At 41.0% G+C, this 24,448-nt stretch overlaps 1 protein-coding gene across 1 annotated transcript in view; it reads right to left on the reverse strand.

The window, feature by feature from the left end:
* Positions 1-23,160, reverse strand: part of TEKT5 (tektin 5) — a 65,805-nt gene extending 42,645 nt beyond the window's left edge. The window contains exons 1-5 of the mRNA XM_044657318.1: positions 22,594-23,160; positions 16,912-16,995; positions 14,483-14,553; positions 11,053-11,196; positions 2,918-3,140 (exon numbers count right to left, since the gene is read on the reverse strand). Of these exons, the coding sequence (XP_044513253.1) occupies positions 2,918-3,140; positions 11,053-11,196; positions 14,483-14,553; positions 16,912-16,995; positions 22,594-23,160 (1,089 nt within the window). The remainder of the gene's footprint in view (positions 1-2,917; positions 3,141-11,052; positions 11,197-14,482; positions 14,554-16,911; positions 16,996-22,593) is intronic.
* Positions 23,161-24,448: the final 1,288 nt, after the last annotated feature.

Below are 24,448 nucleotides of genomic sequence, written 5' to 3' on the forward strand. Positions count from 1 at the left end.
TTCTCTGTGCCAAAGGGCTTTTCAGCAGAAGATCCAGACTGGGTAATTAGATGCATGTGGAAAGAGCTCTCACAGATGTCCATCTGTAGTCCCCACAAGCCCTGATTGTCAGGACAGCCACTCTCCTCAAAGGCAACAGCTCTAGTTACATACTTTGTAAACCTGAGCTATTTTAGCCTGGAGATTTATCAGCCCTTTCCCAACAACAGTAAAATTCACTCTGAAATCTGACCCAGAGAGGCTCCAGGAGTGCAAAGTACCACTTGGCCTTGGTTTGCTGGAGACCACAGATGGAGGAATTGTTGAGGGCCAAATGTCTTTGAGCATTAGCCTGCTTAGATGGTCAAAAGCCTAGCTCCAAATGTACCCTATAGGCGCCTATCTAGGAAATGCACTAAATAGTAAATCTAGCACTTGGTGGGCAAATTCAGTTGATGGAGAGAAATGTCTGTGGGAGTTAAAGAGACTGAAAACATGGAAGATTTGGATGTTTTAAAAAAGAGGGAAGTTAGGATGAAGAAGACTGTGAATCAGAGATCAAACTTATTGGGAAAGTGAGATAATGATCCAAATGTCCAGAGAGAACCACAACAAGGACCTGACCTGATCAAGTGTGCTTTTAAAGGAGGAGAGTTAACTGTGGAGTAATGGTAGCAGAGTATATATCAGAGAGTATGAGATAAGGAAAGGTCAGCCTTGGAAAGAGGCTCAAGAGATGTGGTGCCATCAGAAGAAAGTGAAATTTCATTGAGCACTGGGATAGAAAGAATGTAAGAAGTGATTAAGAAGAGATGTATAGAGTTCATTAGCAACAGGAGGCCTGAGGATGGTAAAGGGAGATAATGGAAAGGATGAGAAGATGCAAGTATAGAATAGGGCCTGGAGAATGCTAGGGTTGAGCATAATTTGGAAGTGGGAGAGTGGGGTGAGAAAAGGCTGTCAAGAAGCAAAAGCCAGTCCCTCCCCTACATTTTCTTTTCACACTCTGTTCCTTGGCATCCTGTCCATTATTCGTGGCAAATCAGAGCCAGCCCACCCTTTTGTGAACAGGCAGCCCCAGGAGAGAAATATCATTACTGATGCTGGGTTGCAGGTGACAGCTCAAGAGAATGAGCCAGTCAGGGTTTGGGGTGCTCTAGGAGTGTATTCCTCCCAAGCTATAGCCTAGCTCAAAGCCCTGCCTGCTTCTAGCTAGTTACAGATCGGACACAACTCCAAATCCCTACAAAATGTGCATAGTGTTCCATCCTACGTAATCTGGCCCTGAAAATCATGTACATGTGACCAGTTAGGAACTATTAATTATTTTTCAGGGCAGTGGAACTTTCAGAATCTTTATTTTCAGGATGTGGCCAGAATTTCAGATCAATGGGAAAGGAATGGGTGCCAACCTTAATAAAAGATACAAGCTAAAAGGGGCCACCTAAAGCCTTCACAAAAATAATGAACTGTTGAAATCATGAAGTACTGAATGCAATCTCCACCCACCCTCCTCAGTATCTTATTTTCTTATCAAGAAGAGCATAAAACTGATAATCATCAACAGAAAGCCAAGCTGAGGCCTGAACCCTATCTTGTTTCTTTCTTTGGTAAAAGGCAAGCAGGTCTTATTAGAGTTTAATTTATTCACTCTGGGCACTGACTTATTAGCAAAACAGCTGGTGATTAAGTAATTGAGATTAATATCAGACCCATGAGGCAATGGGAAACTCTGAGTGGCGGGAGATGGGGATTTGAAATTGCATTTGGATTTGAACAGGTAGAAATCTTAAAAGGAAAAAAAAAAAAAAAAGCTTGACGCAAAATATCTTTGTTCTCTCCATTAAAGACAGACCATAGCTATATAACCAACCAAGTAAAAAAGAATAAACATTAAAAACTCCACCCAGTCCATGAACTTTGTGCTGTGGTAATAAACACACTATGATATTAAATCATGTTTGACTTATCAAACTAAGTGTTTCGTTAAAACAAAAAGCATGGTTTTATTGACATTTTTGGCAAGGAAATGAGGTGAGGACCAGACCTGTGATTTCAGTGGTATTAAGGAATTCCTATTGAGGAAGCCCCTTTTATCAATGCAGACCTTCAATAGCTATGCAATTTGAAGTCATCTCAGACTTCAAAGAAGTTATATTTCTTGCCCAGGGTCACACCGCCAGTATGCATTAGAGGTGAAACTTGAAATAAGTCTTTCTTAATTTTGTGGCTACTCCCTATTCACTGCCCCATGCTGATCTAAGTTTTATTAATATGTCTAAAAAAATTACACCCAACACCTCTCTCCACTCTACCCAAACATGATTTAAGATCCTACTAGTCTAGTCTTCCTATTCCTTGATCTCAACTCCCAACAAATCCATCATTCAAAACAGGGAATCATCCTCCTCTCCTAGAACCTTTAACAATAGGTTCCCAGTTTTACCAACATGGGGAAAATAGATCTGCTTAGTCCTGCTTATGAAAGCTATGGCTTGGGAGATCATAGATCTAAGTCATTCTTTACCTTCATTGTCATCAAATAAGGACACCAAATGGAGAAGTAGAATAGTTGGGAACTTACCAATGATCTCTTTGGTATCTTTGCTCAAAAATACTACTTTGCTACCTTGCATGAAGCACATTAGTAAGCAAGGCAATATTTTCAGATAAGGCTTAGACATAGGGAAGAAGCCAATCTATATTCACTTAGTAGCTCATATCTGGCTCTGAGTTACTATCTACCAGCTTCTAGAATTTGGACTAGAATCATAGACTGATGGGCTAGGTGAATACACCAGGGGTCATCTCCTACATTCTCATACCTCTGGGTAGGCTTTCTTCTAACTTAATTATCAAGATGGAAGAGGAGAGATAGGGGACAAGATCTGTCCCATTCTGAAAGATATCCTTCATGGCCCTATAATAACTTGCTTACCCTTGCCAGCTGCATCTGTAGTTTATTTTTTATATCTGTCACTTCAGCAATTCGGGCAGTGAAGGCCAGGTTGGTATTAGTAAACTGCTTCCATATTTGATCTGATGCATTCTCTAGTTGATGGTCAACTTCTTCCCGGATCCTGATGCAATTAGCTCTCATGTTCTGAGAATGTCTAATATTTTCGTCACTGAACTTTGCCCATGTCTCAGGTACTGAGATCCTGGAATAAAAGCATACAACAAATTATAATGAGATAGAAGAGTCAGACATCAATGTGGGCTTTCTTTTCACCTCATTTTTTTAGGAAGGGAAGGAAAATGACCACAATATCTTGGGCCATTCTTAAGTCACAAAGGAAGAGCCCACTGTCAGTTATTTGATTTAGTTCAAGTTAGGAAAAGTTTATTGTCTAATTACTCTGTAAAAAACTGTATCTTTTCTTATGAGGAAAAACTGAAGGAACTAGGATGCCACACATCAGGGAAGGAAAGAAGGAATAATTTATGTATAACCTTTAAGAATATAAAAGTGATTTGAACCAATACTTTGTATCATTTCTAAGATGGAAAGTAAAGGTTTGTTTTAAAAAAAAAGATATAAAAGTGACAAATGGCTGTTTTCCAGATGTTCGCCATGTTAGACAGAACAAGAGAAAATGAGCTCAAACTTCTAGGAATTTAACGGTAGGAAGGATCCTGGAAATAATCTAGCACAATCCCATTATATTACAGATGAAAAAATTGAGGTTTAGAGAGGTGGATTGATGACTTGTTCAAGGTCAATTGACTGTTAAGTAGTAGAAATGCAAATTAGCTAATAGGAAGGACTTGTTGGCAATGAGGGAAGCCAGTAACTGGAATAGATAGCCAGAAGAAGCAAAGCAATTTCCTTCTCTAATAGTCTTCAGGAAAGAGACAGACCCACATATGTTTAGGCTGATTTAGGTGTCTAGAGTTAAAGACCTAGCTTAGATATCCTCCCAAGCTCCCTTTCAGTCCAAGGAGTCTTTAGTTAATAAATAAATAAAAGCTGATTTCTATTCTAAGGAGGAAAAGGAAAGGAAATTCAATTTCCCGAAGCTCAATTGAAGGAGAAGGCTGGCTCTTCCGGAGTTCCTAGAGCTTATTTATGTTTCTCAGCAAGTAAAAATTAAAATATATGCAGGATTGCATTGTTAGGCTCCTGCAGTGGTCATTATAAAGCAGCATACTACATCTTTGGCCTTCTGAAGAAAGACTTATAGGCTGTTCAAGTTGGAAGAGACCTCAGAGATCATGTAGCCTCACCACCATATTTTACTGATGAGAAAAAAGCTGAAGGTCAGAGAGATAAAGCTTTCCCCTAGGCCACAGTGCTATACAATGACACCATGCCACTGAGAGGAGTGTCAAGGGCTAGGCAAAAAGTTTATAGGGTGGAATTCTTTTTAATCTGTTTTCAAGGTTGATGAACAGGCTAATAAATTTGTGGTTGCATTGGGGCCATTTACAATGTCAACGAACAGCAGTGTTACTGCAACTGGCTCCTAATTGGTCTCCATGCTTCCAGTCTCTCCCCTCTCTAATTCATCCTCCACAGAGCTTCCAAAAATAATCAGAAAATAAGTAAACAAAAAACAACAAAAAGCAGGACTGACCAAGTTCTTTCCCTGCTCAAGAATCTTCCATAACTCAGTGGTGCTTCTAGGATAAAACAGAAGCTCCTTGACTTGGCACTTAAAACCCTTCACAATCTGGCCCCAGTCTACTTCACCAGACTGATTTCACATCTCTCCTCATCACACATTCTATAATCTATTTTCTATTTCCTGAACATAGCATTCCATCCTCAGATTTCCTTGCCTTTGTATAGGCTCTTCTACATTCTGGAATGTTCTCTTTATTTAATTCTCCTTTTAAAATCCTTATCATTTTTCATTTTCCCACCAACTACAGGAAACTTTTCCTGGTATCAAGTAATCAATCTTCAGTCAACAATCAACCAAACAAGCCCTCATCAGTCTTAAGCGAAGCAACAACAAATGCCAAAGACACATAGTTCCTGCTCTCAAGGAGCTTACTGTCTACTTGATATTGTTGCTTTTGCCTCCCTCAAATTAGATTATTTACTTTTCTGAACACTAGTCATTTCCCTAACAACTTCTCTTTCCCCTACCTGCCTATAAGCATCTTAAAGTCAAGTTCCTCCTTTTTAACTTTGCATCAGGCACTTAGCATAATCTTGCCAGCAATACAAATTTAATAAAGGCTTGAATTGTAATGAGTGCATCCTCCCTCTTCTTTAGATCCCAAGTCAGCTGACCAGCTCTGGGTAAACAACCTGCAGTTATTTCATTTTGCCAATGGGTTCTCAGGAAATGGAGGCAGTGTATATGGTACAGTATTGTAGAAAACAAGGTCTAATGTGGGAATCCTAGGAGATATAGTTAAAGTCCTTGCTCCAGCACCTATTAGCTACGTAGCTTTGGGCAAGCCACTTCTGAGTTACCTTTCCGAGTTAAAAGTTTCTCATCCTTCTAAGACCAAGATAATGAATATTTGATCCATCAGCTTCCAGTGTTGTTTTAAGGAAAATATTTCACAAACCATAAAGTACTATAAGTAGTAATCTATTACAATTATGAATTCAGAACTCAGTAAGAAGTTTTTTATTTGTTTGTTTTTAAGCATGCAAGAATCTTGAAGTCTGATTTGCTTCCTGAGACATGTGTCCCCTCAAAGATGGCAATCAAGATGGCAGGCAAAGGTTTGCAGGACAGGACATGATGAAGATAAACTCTCAATATTAATGGTAACAAGGAACAAGGTGAATACAGAGAAAATGCAGTTCAAGATATGTGATGACCCTTATTTTTCTTTAAAGCTTATATAAATGTGACTTGTTTTGAGAAAGCCCAATATACAAAAATATGATCTTTAGATATAGCAAATAAATGTAGGTGGTACAACATGAAAGAGAAGCAGTGTAAGATAGGGGATAACATGCTGGATTTGAATTCAAAATCCTTTTGCAATATATGTAATCATGAGCAAGCCACAACCTTTTTTAGCCTCAATTTCCTCATCCATAAAACTGGGAAAACAGTATCTACTTAACAAAATTGTGAGGAAAAAATCAATGAAATAATATGTGTAAAGCACTTTACAAATCTAAAAATGCTACTATATAAATGTTAACCATTATTATTTAATCTCTCAGCCTCGGTTTCTTCATAGGATATAAGCTTTTGAGGATAATTTTTTCCTTTTTTAAAAAAAGACTTTCTAGTATAGTGTCTGAAACAATGGACATTCTATTTAAATGCTCATTAATTGATTTTAAAATGAATATTTTCATCACAAGGTTGTCATAGTATTCAGATGTAAAGTACCTTTGCAGGCACTAAACTGGATAGAAATATTAGATTTTTATTGTCATAGACCTAGAGCTAAAAGGTGCCTTTTAAGGACATCAAGTCTAGCTTACTCATTTTACAGGTAGGAGAACTCAGAGCAGAGAACTTAATTGACTTGCTCAAGGTCACACAGATAATAACTAGCAGATGCAGGATTTGAACTCGGTTTTCATGGTGCTAAATCCAGTATTCTTTCCAAATACCACATTGCCATTTCAGTTATTTACATCAAAACTGACTTCTTCATCTTACTAAAGATTAAAAAAAAAAAACCTCAGGGCAAGCTTACCCTGTGCATTAAAATAAGATTACTGAAATTGAATTTTACACATCATCTTTCCAGAATACTCCTCTTCTGTCCTTCACAGAAGGTTGCTTCAGTAATAGAGAGGAAGTAATCCTGGGGTGTTATTTTTTAACTCTTTCCTTCCATTTTAGAATCAGTAGGCAGAAGAGTAATAAGGGCTAGACAATGAGGGTTAAGTGACTTGCCCAGGATCACACAGCTTAAAGTGTCTAAAGTCAGATTTGAACCTAGGACCTCCCATCTCTAGGCCTGGATCTCTATCCACTGAGCCACTTAGCTGCCCCCATGACTCTGGGTTTTTTAAAGGCTAAGCCAGTGGAGTTCACACTCTGACAAGATTCCACCTTGGTAGAAAAGTATTGCAGATTCCCCCATTGTTGGGTTGCAGGATCCAAGAAACTTTTGGCCATGTTGGCAGCAAAGTGATGAATTTTTCAGTATTAGCATTCAGGTGAGAGCCTGCTTGAACTATAGAGAGGTTAGGGTCTGTATAGGTGGAGGAAGTAGCCACATCCATGCAATTATAGATCTTAGAAGTACAGATTCTGCCAGGTGAGGAATAAGGAAATAACAGGAGCTTCAACTAATTTCGCCCAACCACACCTTTTCCCAATTGTTCACTGGTAGCCAAATTCCCCTCCTCTGTTTGTTCCTCCTTTATTTGAGGGGAGTTGCTTGTCAATAGTTGGCCAAAGGGGGAATGGGCTTAGAAGGACTACAGTGGGGAAACAATTGAAAAGGCCTCTTTGATCTTAGGAGTACAGGTGTTGGGGGAAAGAGAACATTTTACTAAGAGACAATGAAATGCTATCAAGGTCCTCAGAGATGGCTTTTGTCATAAACCTCCAAATACCATTCTGGCACAGGCTATTTACTATGTGATTCAGAAACTCACAACGGCTGTTTGCATGGAGTTTTCTCAGGGACTGAAGGGTGGCCGCACCCTACCGGCCACTTCTTGGTAAAGAGAATGATAGAATGTTAGCACTCCAAGGGCCACAGAACATTTAACCCAAGTGCCTCCTTTTACAAGTGAGGATAAAGGCAAGTCCAGAGAAATGCATGTGATTTGCCCCTATGTCACAAAGCTAACAGGTAGCAGGATCTAGTAGAGAATAGAATCAGAAAGCTGAGAGGGCTCTCTCAAACCTCAAAAATCCCTCATTTTATAGAGGAGGAAACCTGAGGCCCGGAAAGGATAACTAACTTGTCTAGATTAAGTACAGAGAGTTTAGTGACTTGCCTAAGATAAGTCAGGGTGACCTAGTGTCAGAGGATTTATTGAAGTCAGCAGACCTGTGACTTTGGGATCTCAGTTTAATTGTCTGCAAAAGGAAGGCACTGTACTAAATTTCTAGAGCTCTTTGAGAGCAGGGACTGTTTGATAGCTTTAGTCCTAGTGCTTTGCACACAGGAGGTAATTAATAAATGCTTGCTGACTCAACTTGACTAGATGACCAATGAAGTCCTTTCCAGCTCTCCAAAGTTCTAATACATGGCCTGGATAGCCATCTAAGATTCCAACCGAAGTCCTTTGACTAGCACTGTTTCCCCCACACTCTCGCTTTCACTAGAAAGAAGTCACCTGGCTCCTGCACTCCTTTTCTTATGCTAGCTAAATCTGACTAGGACATGTTCTCACTTAGCATCTTTGGGGGTTTTAAAGGCCAGAAGTGTGGTTGACTAAAAACTGTTTATAATTGCATCATGTGGATTTGTCTTGGAGTTTCTTTTCTTCCAGTAAACTAAGGTGGAAAGACGACCCACAAAGCCCAATTATAAGGCTGAGGTCCTCCCTCTCACGCCCTGGTACCTGTCTGTGACTGAGGCGGGGAATACCACCCTGCAGAGGTGTGTGAGAAGTCCCAGCATCCTCTGCTCCGCAGCTGCAGTGCCACGGTTTCCCTCCAAAACTCCCAACTGTATGGCAGGCCGCCTTTGGGGGCAGGCCCCGGGAATCCCCAGGTGCGAGCTGAGGCCTGGCAGCGGCTTTGGGCAAAGGGCGTGCCCTGCCCTGTCTCTGCCCGTCCCGGCCCACCCCGTCTGCGGAGCCCGAGCGCCTGGAGCACCCTGGCTGTGCTCTCCCTGGTGGGATGGGGACCGAGAGAAGCAGATCGCACTTTCATTTTCCCGAACCTGAAACTCCCGGGTCTTCTCGCGGGCTCCCAGGAGTTGCACTATTAGCTCCTAGGCTGCCCAGCCGCCTCTCCCCGCAAGGTTAAGTCCCATCCCTGCGGGCGTTCCCCTGGACCTACGCTCCCCAACACCCTCGGGCCCTCTCAGAGAAGACAGAAGAACGCGTAGGCAGGGAAAGACACAAGGAAAATGGATTGGCTGGAGCTGTGGGGGAAAGAGTATTTAAAAGTCTCCCACCCGCACCCAAGGTTTATCTTGGCAGAAGCTGCCCATTCGAGAGCCCATCACCCAACTCCCGTCCCTCAGAGCTGCGCTGCTGCCTCGCGACTGGCTGGCTGCAGTGGGATGTCCACCCAGCAGCCCAGCGAGCCTGCACACCAGCGTGGAATTGGGGGCGCCCCCGGGACGCCTAGTCCGAGGCTCCGCAGCAGACATCAGGCTGTTTAAGGACCACCGCGGGCCATAAACCCTAGTCCTGGCGCCTGGAGGGCCGACGTCAGCACTTCGCGCTGCCCATTCCCTTTCCGACCCATCACCCACAGCTCGGCAGCCGCTGGAGCCAACTGGCAGCTCCCAGCCGGCCTGCCAGGACCAGTGGCAAACACTGCCCTCTGTAGCCCAAGTGGATTTCTGTAGTTCGACTTTTTAAGACGCAGGTCTTGGGGGTGAGGGGCTGACCAACTCCTGCCTTCTCAAGGCTCAAACACCAACTCTAATTTTTATAGAATTTGTCCAGTCACAAAATGTTTTACATACAATATCTCACAGGAACCTCTTAAGCCTCATAATGTAGGCCATAGGAGTATTATGACTTTATTTTTACACATGAGGTACATATGAATATTGTGAAGTAATATCTTCATTTTTACATGTCAGAGTTTGTGACTTGCCCATGGGCACACAGCTAGCAGGGCTTGAGCTAGTCATCAGCCCAAATATCCTAACTTCAAATCCAGTATGGTTCCATTATACCACTCTTTTTTCCCCTCTCCCTCCTTTTTTTGATATATATTTTTTATCCACTCTAATAGCAAATAAGAAAAAAAGAAAAAGAAAAAGAAAAGATCTCCTTAGCAATTCTTAATCTTTTGTGTGTCATCCGCCCCTTTGGCATTTACTGGACCACCTCCTCAGAATAATGTTTTTAAATGCATAAAAGAAAATAAACTAGATTGCAAAGGAAACCAGTTTTGTTTAAAATATAGTTATCAAAAGATCTTTTTTTTTTTAAATTCATGGGCCTCAGCATAAGGATTTTAGAATTATAAATTTGGAACTGAGGGGCCTTACAATCCATTCTCCTCTCTTTACAGATGAAATACTTGTAAAAGCACTTAGCAAAGCTCCTGACACATATAAGGTGTTATATGAATGCTTATTCTCTTCCCCTTTTCACCTACATAGGAGAAAATTGAAACCCAGAGAGGCAAAGTTACTTGTCTGGTCACATAGGGAACAACTGGTACAAATGAATGGGCTTTGAATCCACATATGGGAGAAGCTGATTTCCTAGAGCTTTTAGGGGAAGTTTTTAAAAGAGAACTTGAACTGTAAGACAACTTTCAGAAGTTAGAGGAGAAAAGGAGGGCCTATGGGAAGTCATTCACTTCCTTTAGGTGTTTAAAGGTTTGGGAACAATGAACAAAAGGTGATGTCAGAGCAGTGAGAGGGTCCACCTTGGGCAAAGCTCTGTGATTATAACAGACCTCATCTTACAACCAGTAGGGTCACTGAGATGAGCCTGGGGCAATTGAAGGGTTATTTTAACTGCCCTTGCTGAAAAATAAAAGAGGGCAGAACTATGACCTGAGCCCTTAGACACTGTGCTTAGTGATTTAGTATCTTGTGGATGGCCTAGGCAACTCTTCCAAAATTCAGGATATTAAGTGTCTGCTATGTGTAAAGCTCCCTTGCTAGGCGCTAAGGATACAACAGTAGAAATGAAATAGCTTCTACTCTCACAACCAAATTACATTCTACCTCCACCCTACCCACTAAGGGAGTGGTATGAAGAGTCATATACTCAATTAGGCAGGGCCCTATTAGCGCAGAGGGTCTGTGGAAAATATGAGGTTTTAAAGTGCAAGATGAAGGTTAGGAGACACCTAGGAACCTTCTTGCCAGATTCCCTATTTGTGAAAGAACTTCACCAGAGATTTCCTTATCCTCCTGATCCTACTGACACACAAACCAGTCCCTAAGAGCAAATACTTTTCTGTGGAAAGCAAATACTTTTCATTATGGAAATCAGAAATCTCCTATGCAGAGCCAGGTAAGAAAGAATCACACACTTACGCGCCATCTATTTTCTCTACTCCATGGAAGAAGCTGATGGCATCTGATGTGTTTCTCAGGTTGTAGCACTTCTCATCAATAAATTGGGCAGAATTTTTGTCAGCCAAATCTCTTTCCAGTGCATGTTGGGCATCTCGGTTATCCCTGGGGAAAACAAGGATCATTTCACATGAATCCTCTATGAAGTCTCTGGTTTGTCTTCTCTCTCTCCTACAAGCCTTACCTCTTCACTATCTCACCTTTTTTCCTGTTAGAACTTTCTCTCAGTCATGACTTAGAAAGAAAAATCTTAATACTTATTCTTGCTAAGGTGTAAATGACCAACAAGGGTTTAAAGTGCTCCTCCTCTAAGGGGTATTTGCATTTCAATGGGAGATAATTCATCAAATCAAAGGAATGAGCTTCAAATGGCAGACTTCAGACTATCAGGGTTAAGCTAAAAGGAAAAAAATTTCAGGTGAATGAGGGAGACCATGAGTGACCCCAGTATCATATCCCCCATCGAGGTCAATCCTGAAAGAATCTTACCTAATTTATCCCTGAAACTAAGACTAGAGTCTTAGTCATTATAACCTTAATTCTAAAGCAATACCCTTGACCTTGACCAGTCTATTTGAGGGCAGGGAGAAAAAGGAGATTGGAGTTGTCATCCAGACACCTGCAACATTTCTATTAGTCAGACAAAGCTGCCCTTTTCCCCTTGCTCAGGGGGAGATGGAGAATGACCTTAACTAACATCCCCCTCTCTGTCCCAGACTGATGGCCATATGCAAACCAGAAAACACATTCTGGGGTCCTGCTGACCAGGGGAAACCCAAATTTAACTCTCCTATAATCATAAACTGAACTTTCCGCTCCAATGGAAGAAGTGAGAGAATAATGTCAACCTCTGGTAGGGACACTTCCCCATCCAGATGGGAGGCCCCAGGATTTGCCGAAAATACCTCCAAAGTTCCCACTCTCTTCCATGTGCCAACGGATAGAATGGGTTGGCAGCAGTACTTCCCACACTAAGGATGAGGAAAGATTGCATTCTGTTTCCTTAATTGGGCTCTGGCTCTATACTAATTAAGTTCCCCCAAGATAGCAAAATGTTCTCTGAAAGCAAGAGATAATCACTTGATGATGACAACCTTCTTCTGACACATGGGCTTTCACCTGAGAATATAAAATGGTTCTGTTCCAGGGGACCTACCTCAGATTTTTAATGGAGGGGAATGTCTTCTCCCACCCCCATCTGTCCCCCAAGGAACTCTTTCTGACATTTGGATCATATATTTGAGTTAGATGGGACCTCAGAGGTCAGGACTCCCCATTTCCCCAATTTTTCACATAAAACCACATGACCTAGAACTGAAAGGAACCTTAGAGATCACCATTTATTTTACACTCAAGGAAACTGAGCCTCAGGAGGCTAAGTAACTTGACCCAAGCTATAGAAGCATTAACAGTTTTTGAACCCAGGTCCACTTACTCCAGAGTCCAGGGCACGTTCCACTCTACCATTTCTCCTCTCTTGGGTGGCACACTCTCATCTTTTTCCTGGACCCCCAAAAGTCCATTTCACAAATTGGCTAGCTCTCTAGCTCCAAATTGGAGCAATGGACTTAAGCATTATGGGGTTTGCCTGGTCCTTTCCTGGCTACTCTCACCCCCTGCTGGCTGTCTCCAAACTGCAGCAGATGTATGCAAGTAGAAAAATAACACACAGAAAGGAGACCAGAAACACAGCAATTTGGGGGCACTGGGCCCTGTGCTTTGGACAGACTCTCAAACTCCTGTAAGTAATGGGCAAATTGGAAAGGCAATAACACTACTAGTAGGTGCTAAAATTTTTTTTCATAAGGTATGTATAACTGAGGTGTAATATAGTCGTAAGGCAGCTGCCACAAGGCATGATCTGCAATTTTTGTACTTAGGGCAAATAGGATGAAGCATGTGTTATGGGTGTGCATGGGGATTGGAGGTAGGGTTAGGATGGAGATTGGAGGGTAACATCTGACTGCTGATGATTGGGTGGCTGTTATTGGGACTGGGTCAATTTGGAAAACAACCTCTAGGAAGAAGAAGCATGTAAAATCTTGATTAAGCTCAATTGTTTCTATATTTATTAAAGTATGGCAAAGGCTGTCTGTCAGTAGTCTCTAAAGTCTGTCACCCCAAGGCCCTAATCACCTAGTTATTGCTCTCCCTTAAGCCACACACAAATAAATCTCTTTAGAGTTGTGACATGTCAGTATAATTGGTCTGTCCCCACCTGCTGTGCAAAAAAAAAAAAACCAAAAAAACAACAACAAAAAACACCCAAGGTAAACAGCATTTTTCTTCCTATGTGTCATCCTAGGATGCATATGGTGTCTTTGTGACTTTATTTCCCCCTTTGACTTTGCTTTCCATGGCCAATCTAAACTGCTTTGACTCAAATCCAAATGTTGGAATGAGGAAAAAGTAGAGGAAAAATAATGTGATTGTCCCTGAATCCTAACCCTAGCTTCCAGAGATGATCCTGGCTTTGAGAGAAGGGTGGCATGTCCTTTTAAAGATTCCAGGTCTTTTTTTTAAACCTTTACCTTCTGTCTTAGAATCGATACTAGGTATTGTTTCTAAGGTAGATGTGTCTTAAGAGCTAGGCAATTGGGGTTAAGTGACCTGCCTAGGGTCACACACCTAGGAGGTATCTGAGGCACATTTGAACCCAGGACCTTCCACCTCCAGGCCTGCCTCTCTACCCTCTGAAGCTATTACTTGCCCTGATTCCAGGTCTTTTTGTAATATCTGTCCTACTTGTCACCCTTGCTGTGCCCCAAATATATAAAAACAATTAGGTAGGTCCTTGGGCTGATCAATATATTTCTGAGTACAGAAATTAATGGTCCCATGTTAAGTAACTATTTTTCTTGCAATAGTTAAATGTCAATTGCCCACTATGAAGAATGGGACCTGGCTTCTTCACTGAGTACCAGTCATAGGGCTAAAGCAACTGCAGCAGCGGGGACCTGTAAAGCTTGCTTCTCACTTTAATTATGTCATGAATAGCTCCCTTAACTTGTCACGATGCTAGTTACATAATCATCTGAGAATCAGAGAACAAAAAGGTGATTTCTTTTTCAGACTCCTGACTCCAGGCCTCTACTGACTACCCCTTGGCACAATTCCAGACAATCCTCCCAGAAATCACGGGGTCCTGTTTCATAATGCTCCATTTTGCCATGTCTGCAGGGTTATAATTCATATATGCTGTCCACAGACTAAGAAATCACTGCAGATGATCCTTCTCCATCCTTTTCCCTCCTTATAAAAATAATAATAGTTAGATAATCATAATTATAATAAATTAAAAGTGGGTGCAGTGGGAGAAAGAAATGCCAATTTTGTCCAATCCCAGGAAATTATATTAGCCAGAAAACAGGAAAGAGAAGCCAATACTCACCGCAGCTGCAGTTCACATCTCTCTGCCAATTTTCTCATTTGATCTTGACAACATTTTAACATATCAACCTCCTGCAAGGCAAAATGTCTGCTAGTCAGAAAGGGCAGCAGTTCTCAAAAACTGATTATCCTCTTGCTTTCTCTTCCCATCGCCCCTCTCACTAATAAAGAGGGAACTTGAAAGAAAGGGAACAGAGAAAACTGGCATCCCAAATCCACTTTTATTTCCTTTGGGGAGCCAACAAATGGAAGCTTATTAACAGCAAAGTAATTAGATGACGTAGACCTGATGAGTTAGTGGAAACCCACCTGACCTATTCTCCTTTTGAACGGATAGAAAAATGGACCTGCCCACAAACCAACTGAAATTCCTGCAAAGGACCTGAAAATAGACCTGTTAAAAAACTGAAGGGACTGGAGAAAACTTTATCTTGTTGGTTTTTCACTTTACAATTTTGGAGATATATAAAGACTTCTATATACCTTATGGGAACCCATGCCATAGAAATCTATCAGTGGCCATGGGAAAGAGAGCTAGAGCAAGATGATCCCTTTTATTTATATAATACACACCCAATAAACCCTTTTCACTTACACGAACTCCTTTGCTTCTATGATCACTCCATGTGATGGGCAGAGAAGGAATACTTTTCTCTGTTTTACAGAAGAAGAAACTGAGGTCCAAAGAAGTTTGGTTACTTGCCCAATGTCACTGAGCAAGATAATAGAGTTGGGACTAAAAATTCAGTCTCCTGATTCCCAGTCTGGTGCTCTTCTACAAAATTCTTTCTGATCTCTGTTAAAAGCCCAGTTTAGTGAAAGGAATTCTGGACTCGAGAATTAGGAATCCTGAACTTTGATGCTTTTTGGCTGTTGGACCTAGGCAAGTTTTTCCATAATAACAGCAGAAATGGCAATAATAATGGCTAATATCAATTTAGAACTTAAATATATATATACTGTGTATCATATCACTTGATTTTCCCAATAACCCTGAGAAATAGGTGCAAATATTCTCATTCTTAAAGATGAAGAAATCGAAGCTAGGAGAGGTTAAGGATTTGCCCAGGGTCGTATAGCTAAAAGGTATCTATGATTGCATTTGAACTAAAGTCTTCTTTATTTTCTCTTTGCCTTGGTTCCTCATCTGTAAAATTAGGTCAATAATATACTATCCCATGTGTTTACTTCTGAGATTGCTTAGTGAATCTTAAAAATACTGTACAAATACGTGCTATCATTATGACTATTTTCTCTTTTTTCTAGGATTTTTCCCCCATCCATGACTTATATCAATGCATCCTATGGTTATGGACAAAAGTCCTGAAAGAAATTAGACTTATTCTACAAGATATCAGTAATTCAAGCAATGGAGAATTTCAGTAAAGTCTGAAAACATTGACAACTCAACTTTTTGCTCCCTTTTATGCTAAAAGTGATGTTTCCCACCATACATGATATCTTTTCTGGAATGATACAGTTGGGGCTTGGGGGTAGTTCTATGGACTTATTCAGAATCTTGTCTTAAATTCTGCTTATATGACAATTTCTTGTGTCTCTTTCCCAAAGATGATAGAAAGCATAGGATAAAGATTTAGAGGTAAAGGGATCTAAAAGGTTATCTAATCATAGGATCAGATATGAACAACTGGGAAAGAGCTGAGAGATTTTAGTCAAAATCCTTCTTTTTGTGAATGAAGAAGTGACTTGAGCAAAGTCACAAAATCAAATATGGCCTTTTAACTCAGGTCCTCTGATTCCTGAGCCAGTGCTCTTCTTATTATACTTACTCCACCCCTTTGTTTTACAAGTGAGGAAATGAAAGTTCAGAGAAGTAATTTAAACTAGGTGGCATAGCAAAGCTGGTCCTGTAGTCCCAACTTCCAATCCAGTATTCTTTTCAACCATCTCATCTAGTACTCTTATTTTACTGATGAGAAAACTAAGGCCCAGAGAGGCAAAGCAATTTTCTAAAAGTCACATTGTTGGTTTTACTTTGAGATCTCAAAAACGGATGTCTTGGTTATCAGTCTATGTTTGTGTCTTTTTGTTTATTTGTTTATTTTACCGAATCATATAGGCAAAAAAGATCTGTAATCTCAGTGACCTTCTTTTATGCCTTTTTAAAGCCAGGCATATCTTTGGGAAAAATGCAATGTCTTTATTCCTGAAGGATTGTTCAGAATTTTCTTTTTCCCAACTATCCCTCTGACTAATTCCTGCTTTTTCCTATCACCTGTCAACTACAGCTAGCCATGTAAGATAGATTTATATTCCTATCCTAGGATGACCCAACCCCAGTTCTTCTGTGCTGCCTGTTACCCCGTACATAGTCTTGTGGGGTGGGTGTATGTATGTATGGATAGATGTATGGATGGATGTATGGATGGGTGGATGGATGGAGATGGACGGATGGATGAGACTTCATACCTGGATGAGGTTTTTTTCAACAGCATCATGGACTAAATCTACACCTATGCGCTTTTCACGATGGTACAAGCATTCCAGAGCTACCTGCAAAGAAAGGAAGAGGGAGAGATAGACAGTGTGTTCTTTCTCTGGCTATATTTAGATCACCATGCACAGGGATGACTCACATCTACCTCTGCTGGTATTTGCTCTTTTTACTCAGAAAGTTGTACATTGAGTTTGGAGTTTGTACCTTTGGCTCCGTTGGGTTTTATAACTGTGTTTTTGGATTTGAATACTACCCTTCCTCCTTCTCACTCTGCTCTTGTGTTTATTAACTTTCACACACTTATCTTATATTCCTAGGGGGCCTGCAAACCCCTTGAGGGCCGGCTCTTATACTTCTTTGTATCCCTCCTGGGGTCCATTACAGTTACGGTCCCATGGCCCCAATACCAGCATACTCAATAGAATAGACAAGGTCTCAGAAAGAACTGTCATGGATCCAGCTATCCCTGGCATTTTGACTTGAGTCACAACTGCCCAGCCCTTTGGAACATGTTGTGCCCATTACCTCAGATAGCTTACAAAATAGTACAGCCCACAAGAACTTCCCAGAGACACAAACGCAGCCCTGGAAGGTCACAGTCACAGCGTACGGGGAAAAGTCATCCAGCAAAACAGGTTCCCCAGGCCACCATGCTGAGGCATCACATGTTTACCTTGTTCTCCCTCCTGGCAATATAACTGATTCTATGGCTGAAGGATGAAGTCAATCAATAAATAAATATTTGATATGTCTCCATTGTGTGCTGGAAGTATAAAGACAAGAGGATCGGATAGTCCCTGCTTTTGAGCAGCTTATATACTTTTGGGGAAGGCTCCATGTACATAGATAAGAATACCTGAAACACACTAAACAGATACAAATACATGGGAGGGAGGCATCAACCTCTGGGAGGATCTGGAAGGCCTTCATGTAGAAGGTGGAATGTTAGTGGAGCTCTAAAGTAGTCTAGAGATTCTATGACATGGCGGTAAGGAGGAAGAGCATTCCAGGGGTGGGGTGACAGCCTGTGACAGAGCTTGTAGACAGGAAGTGGAATTTTATATAAGGAACAACCAGAAAGCTAGTTTGGTTGGATTGTAGAATGCATGAAAGGGAAGAATAAGGGAGAAAGCTGAAAAGGTGACTGGTGTCCTCAGTGAAAAAAGAGAAAGGGGTGAGTTTGGGTAGGGGAATGACAATGAATTCTGCTTTGGACTGTTTGGACTGAATTTGAGATGTCAGCTTGATTTCTAGTTAGAAACATCCAAAAGCCAGCTCACAATGTGGGACTGGAACTCAAGAGGGAGACTAGGGATAAATGTGTAGATCTGAGAGTCATGGATAAAGATTCATAATTACAGCTATGTGAGCTGATGAGATCACTACTAAAGAGGGTATAGGAAGAAGTGAAAAGGATCTAGGACAGAATCTTCAGATAAGAGATGCTATATGGAGGGTTTTGAGCAAAGGAGACCAAGAATGAATGCTCAGACAGGCAGAAGGAGACCCAGAAAATAAGTGTCATGAAAACCTAGGGGGATAAGAGTATTCAGAAGCAGAAGGTGATTAGCACTGACAAATGAATCTGGGATGTCAAGAAGGGTGAGGACCGGAAAAAAGCTATTTTATTTGGCAATTAAGAGACCACTGAAAATTTTAAAAATCAAAATACATTAAAAGAGAGAGAGAGATCTTTGGAGAAACTGCTTTGGAAAAAGTAATTTCAATTGAATGGTGAGGTTAGGAGTCACACTGTAGAGTCAGGAACACCAGAGGGATGATTGTGGCTCTCCCTGATTTTTGCCTAAAGGGGAAGATGTAGACTCAGAGTGAGAAAGAAGCTACAAGAGAGAATGTTTTCATTAGGATGTTTGAGCACAGATTCTGTCTTCCTCCACTCACCAGTCAACTAGTTGTCTAGTTTCTTTAATTGTGGAAACAAGGGTAGTGCCTGGCACAAAGTAAATATTTGTTAAATGAACATTTGGGTAGTGCCAGGTAAGAGCAGAATGTAGAGGCAGGTCAGCTTGTACTCTCCACCCTACACTGGACAGAAACTTTGGGTGCCAGGCCACTGAGGAGAGACTCCAGAAAATTGGCTCATTACTGCTCCATAGCACTTCCAGTTGGGCAGAACAAATAGTGTAGGTTGCCCTAAAGTCTGGGCAAATGACCAGCTGTTTCCAAGAAGAGCCAAGTCATGGATCATAGAATCATGGATTTACAGCTAGAAGAGCCATCTAGTCCCATGTTCCTCTTTTGCACCTAGGGAAACTGAAGCCCCAAAAGATCAAGTGACTTGCTCAGAGTCACTGGGATTAAATACAGAAGTGCAATTACTAAATAGAATTTGTCTCTCCCTTTCCTTTCCTCATTGCCACAAACTTTAAATTAATTAGGTGCCACCACAAAACTTGAGAGAAAATTGAGTAACTAAGCTCTTTGACTATCACCTCCCACTAAGAGATCCTATTTTGCCACTGGTGAGGCTAATGATCACTTGAGAATCCATAAATATATCTGTAGAGTACAATTGCTTGTATGTTCCTACAGCATCCAATCTGGCCACTTAATTCTGAATTCAGGTCTTTTGGCTCCAGATCCAGGAGCCTTTCTACTCTACTTGTTGACACTCCATTATATTTAATTTTATACATTTTCTATTTCCCCAGTAGAATATAAGCTTATTTAGTGAAAGACCTAGAACTTCTACACTGAGGCTGAATTAAATTAATATTCCTACAGCAGCTCTGTTATGAATGCAAGTTCCAAATGAGACATCAGAGCTCAAACAACAGGGGTGCTTAGCCTGGAGTCTGTGAACTTGCTTTTTTAAAGTATATTTTTGATAACTGCAATGGAATTGGTTTCCTTTATAATATTATGCATTTCATTTTTATGCATTTACAATTATAATGTTACACATTTACATTTATGATGCTATGATTTTGGTTTTAGGCATTTACATTTATGCATTATATTTTGAGAAAAGGTCCATAGGTTTTGTTAGACTGGCAAGGGAGTCCATGACCTGCCAAAAGGTTAAGGACCCTCGTTCTAGTCTAAACCTGGACAAAGAATGAATATTCCTAATACTCCTTTCAACATCTCCCATGAGAGGTGTGATAAAAGAATATATATGTGGTGGGAGATGGGAAGGCAGATTGGAAATGGTTATGGAGAAACTTTGAGAAGATATTTTGCTTGTTTCCCTGTCTTTAGACTTTTAAAAAATATTCTATCTTAGAATCAATACTGTGTATTGGTTCCAGGACAGAAAAGTGGTAAGGGCTAGGCAATATAAGTGACTTGTCTAGGGTCACACAGCTAGGAAGTGTCTGTATTCTCTTCTTGTGGGCTGCCTCTTCTGCCTAGATAACACATTTCCAGAACATCTGAGAGATGGGATAAGGCCACTGTGGACCAACCCTAAGGAAAGTGTGAAAATTGTTCCCCTTATGTGTGATCAAGACTTGAGTCATAACACGTAATGATTTCTCACAAAACACATACCTTAATGCCCTGACACACTTCAGGATGTGTAAATTTATTACAAGTACTTTTAAAAAGTGTTCCTCCATTGCTCTCTCCCCAAACCTTTGTATGTTATGCCATGGACAACAGCCCCAGGCCATAGGCTTCCCAAAGGAGGAGACTGTCAATAGCAATGTGAGCAGGTCCTCAGAAACCCTTCCCAGCAATCCCAGCAATCTTCACCAGACTGTGCCTGGAATTAAGGCTTTGTGGTCCTCTCCACAATAATTGTTTGGATAGAAAGAACTGCAAAGAGGCAAACAAGACGAGGCTCCATAATGAAATGGAAGAGGTATTCATGAAGCCTTGGAAGCCCTGACGTGGATCAGCCCTATGCAGTAAGCTTAATGGAAGCCTGCCAACCACTCATTGAAAGAAGACCTAGCTTTGAAGTTAGCCAACTAAAGAAATGTTTCTGAAAAAATTAGCCACCAGTGAACTGAAGATGTATTCCTCTATCAAAGCTCGCCTAAGCCTCCATGAAACTTTCATTATGTCTCTCTACCAATATCAGAATACAGTGATCCCATACCTATCGCAGGAGCCACCTTCCATGGACCCCTGTGATAGGTGAAAATCTGCAAAGTGCCAGGAAAGCAAACAGACAGATGCTACAGTCACGGAGCCAATCAGGACCCAGGATATAGAACACAGCACTGTGGTTGGTTGTCTTTCATTCCGTGTACAATCTCACGTTGGCAAACTTGCACAAGCAGGAATGGTGTACTGCATTTCCATTTTGTACACTACAATATTCATCCACAAAATCCTGTGATATAGCAAAAACTTCACCACACAGAATTAGATTTTTAAAAAAACCCACAATACAGTGAAGCCACAATAACCTTGACATAGCAAGGGACAATTGTAATAATGGATTTGCTGTTGTAATAAGTCTCAGTAACAGAAGACTAAAAAAGGAGATGAGGCAAATTAGAAGACTTTCCAAAGGGAGGGACAGGAGAGAATAATGGTTTTGAAAGAATAACTACTGATTGGTTCTCTTACCTGTGATGTCACAAAGGCTACTAGAAGGAAAAAGGAAGACAGATGTTAGCGCTATAAGTACACCATTCAGGTGAAGGCTTTGAAGGAAGGAGAGAATAGGGGGAATGGAACTATCGGAAAGGAGAGGGAAGGTAGATGTTAGTGACAGATATTATTACATCATGCAGGTGAAGGCTTTGAAGCAGGGGAGAACAAGAGAAGATGGGACAAAAGATTGTAGAGCAGGGATCAGATCCACACTCATATGGCTCACTTACACATATTTCTCATACTCCAGACTTCACACAAGGAATTAGATGGCCAGGTATGTGAATTCTCTTTCAAGATGTTCAGTTCAATTTGGAAGAGGTAGAAATCTCAGTGAACAATGGTTTCAGGACACTAGACAGAATATAAATTCCTGGAGGACAGGCACTATTTCATTTTTTCCTAGTGCCTGGTACAATAGTAAGCACTCAATAAATGTTACCTCATTTGAATTGCAAAAGACCAGCATGGGGGACTGATAACTCCCTCTACTATGTTTTCTTTTTTGTTGTTGTTGTTTTTTTAAGTTTTTATTTTGAATATTTTCCCATAGTTTCATATTTCATGTTCTTTCCCTCTCCCCAAACCCCCCTAACCCCCCTTAGCTGATGCACAATTCCACTGGGTTTTACATATATCAGTGATTCCCAAAGTGGGTGCTACCGCCCCCTGGTGGATGCTGCAGTGATCCAAGGGCGTGGTGATGGCCACAGGTGCATTTATCTTTCCTATTAATTGCTATTAAAATTTAAAAAATATTAATTTCCAGGGGGCTAAGTAATATTTTTTCTGGAAAGGGGGCAGTAGGACAAAAAAGTTTGGGAACCACTGACATATATCATTGATCAAGACCTATTTCCATATTATTGATAGATGGACTAGAGTTATTGTTTAGTGACTGCATCCCCCAATATCTCCATCAGCCCATGTGTTCATGCAGTTCCTCTACTGTATTTTCAAAGCTCTTCAGTCTCTGTTATTCCAAGACAGTGACTAAGTCAGCTCAGAAAGTTACCAGCTATCACTGGATATAAAGGAAAAATGCCTGTTTTATATATGATGGCATACACTTCCCACACACTGACCTGCAATGGATTCTCCAATTCGTCAGCTGCACACCCTAGTCGCTTCTTGGAGGAGTCCAGGCCATGGTTCTCGGTCAGTAGCCTATCTAATTCGTAGGTCAGCTCTGATTTCCAGAAGCCAATGTCAGACAGCCTCTGGCTCAGGTTTCGACAGGTGCCATCCTGCATCTGTCGGATTATCTGGTCTTTGTCCTGCATCAACCTTACTGAGTCAGATGTCAGCCTGTTGGCCCAGTGCCGAGAGGTTTCAGCGCCCTGGAGTTGGGCGATGCTTGACTGTTCCCAGTCATGACGGTTGTACCTGGAAAACAGGGCAGTGCGCAGGGCAGGCAGGATGGTGGGAGGCCTCAAGGAGCTCCGGCCCGTAGGGCCTTCATCTTGACAGCTCTGGTTGTTAGAGACTTTATAAAATAAGCTGGGTCGCCATGAGTTAAGGTATCGGTATCCTGGCAGATAATAAGGCTGGTAACTCTCCTGGGTCACTGTTCCAGGAGGCAACTCAGTCGAACCACATGACTTTTTTGGGCCACAGTAACTGGCAGTCTGAGTTGTTCCTAGAAACTCCATCTTCTTCCATCGGCACCGCTCAACCAAACTCAGCAGAAGTCATAGGTATCTGGAATTATTGTGTTTAGTTCTATAAGCTAAAGGTTTCTTCTATTGTAGGAGCCGGAAGAACCTCTGTGACTCAAAGCTGTTGTCATAAAGCACCTCGTGGAGGAGGCCTATCCTCCTCCACTTAAGAACAAGACAGTCTAGACCTTTCAAGGCGTGTTAGTGGGTCAATAAGAATTTTTTAAATGAATTTTTTATTTACCTCTTCTCTTCCTTATAATTATCATAGTTATCCCAAGTATCCTTCCTCCTACCTCTTCCAGAGAGCTATCTCATATAAAAAAACAGTATTTTTTACAGAAGAAAAAGAAACAAACTCAAAATAACCGAACAGTACATTGAAAAAAATCTAAAAATATGTGCAATGTATAATATTTGTGGACCTGCCATATCCACAAAGGGGTAGGTTTGGGGTGTTTTCTCATAATTCTTGTTTCAAATACTGCTTGATCTTTACAAATTTGTTGCATTTACTTTTCAATAAGCTTATTGATATTTCCCATTTGTGACATTACCATAGTTGCCTATTTTTTCTCTCTATCTCCCTCTCAAAGAGCCATCTCATATGATAAATGGGATTTTTTTAGGGAGAAAAAAAAGTTAGCACATTGAAAAAAATCTAAAAATGTGTGGAACATGTAATAGTTACATTTACTTTTGATTTTTTGTTGTATAATTGCTATTCCATTTCCACTATTGTAGTTACTGTACATATTGTTTTCTCGGCTCTGCACTATAGTTCATATGGACCTTTCCATGCTACTCTGTATTCATCACACACATCATTTCTTATTGCACAGTCATATTACAGTATATTCACATACCACAATTTGTTTAGTTATTCCCCCATAATGGACATCTAATTTATTTCCAATTTAGACATCATAAAAAGTATTGCTGGGAGGGAGTGGCGGGAGAATGGAGACAAGATGGCAGAGAAGGTACACAGACCCACTTGATGTCTGCTAAATTACTCTCTAAAAAACTATGATACAATGCCTCAAAACAAATTTTAGAGTAGCATAACCCAAAAAAAAGGGCAAAATAAATTTTCCACCCAAAATAACATAGAAGTCCAGCAGGAAAGATCTAGTGCACTTGGATGGAAGTAAAATGTGTAAAGCAATGTGCCAAAGCAGGTTCCTCCATGGCAATAAGCTTTGGGTGCAGCTGAAGCAACAGCAAAAGCTTCTGCAGCTCTCAGCCACAGAAGGGGGATCAGACAACTGCTCAGAAAGAC

The sequence above is a fragment of the Gracilinanus agilis genome, chromosome 1, assembly GCF_016433145.1.
Source record: "Gracilinanus agilis isolate LMUSP501 chromosome 1, AgileGrace, whole genome shotgun sequence".
In the NCBI taxonomy this organism is placed as follows: Eukaryota; Metazoa; Chordata; class Mammalia; order Didelphimorphia; family Didelphidae; genus Gracilinanus; species Gracilinanus agilis.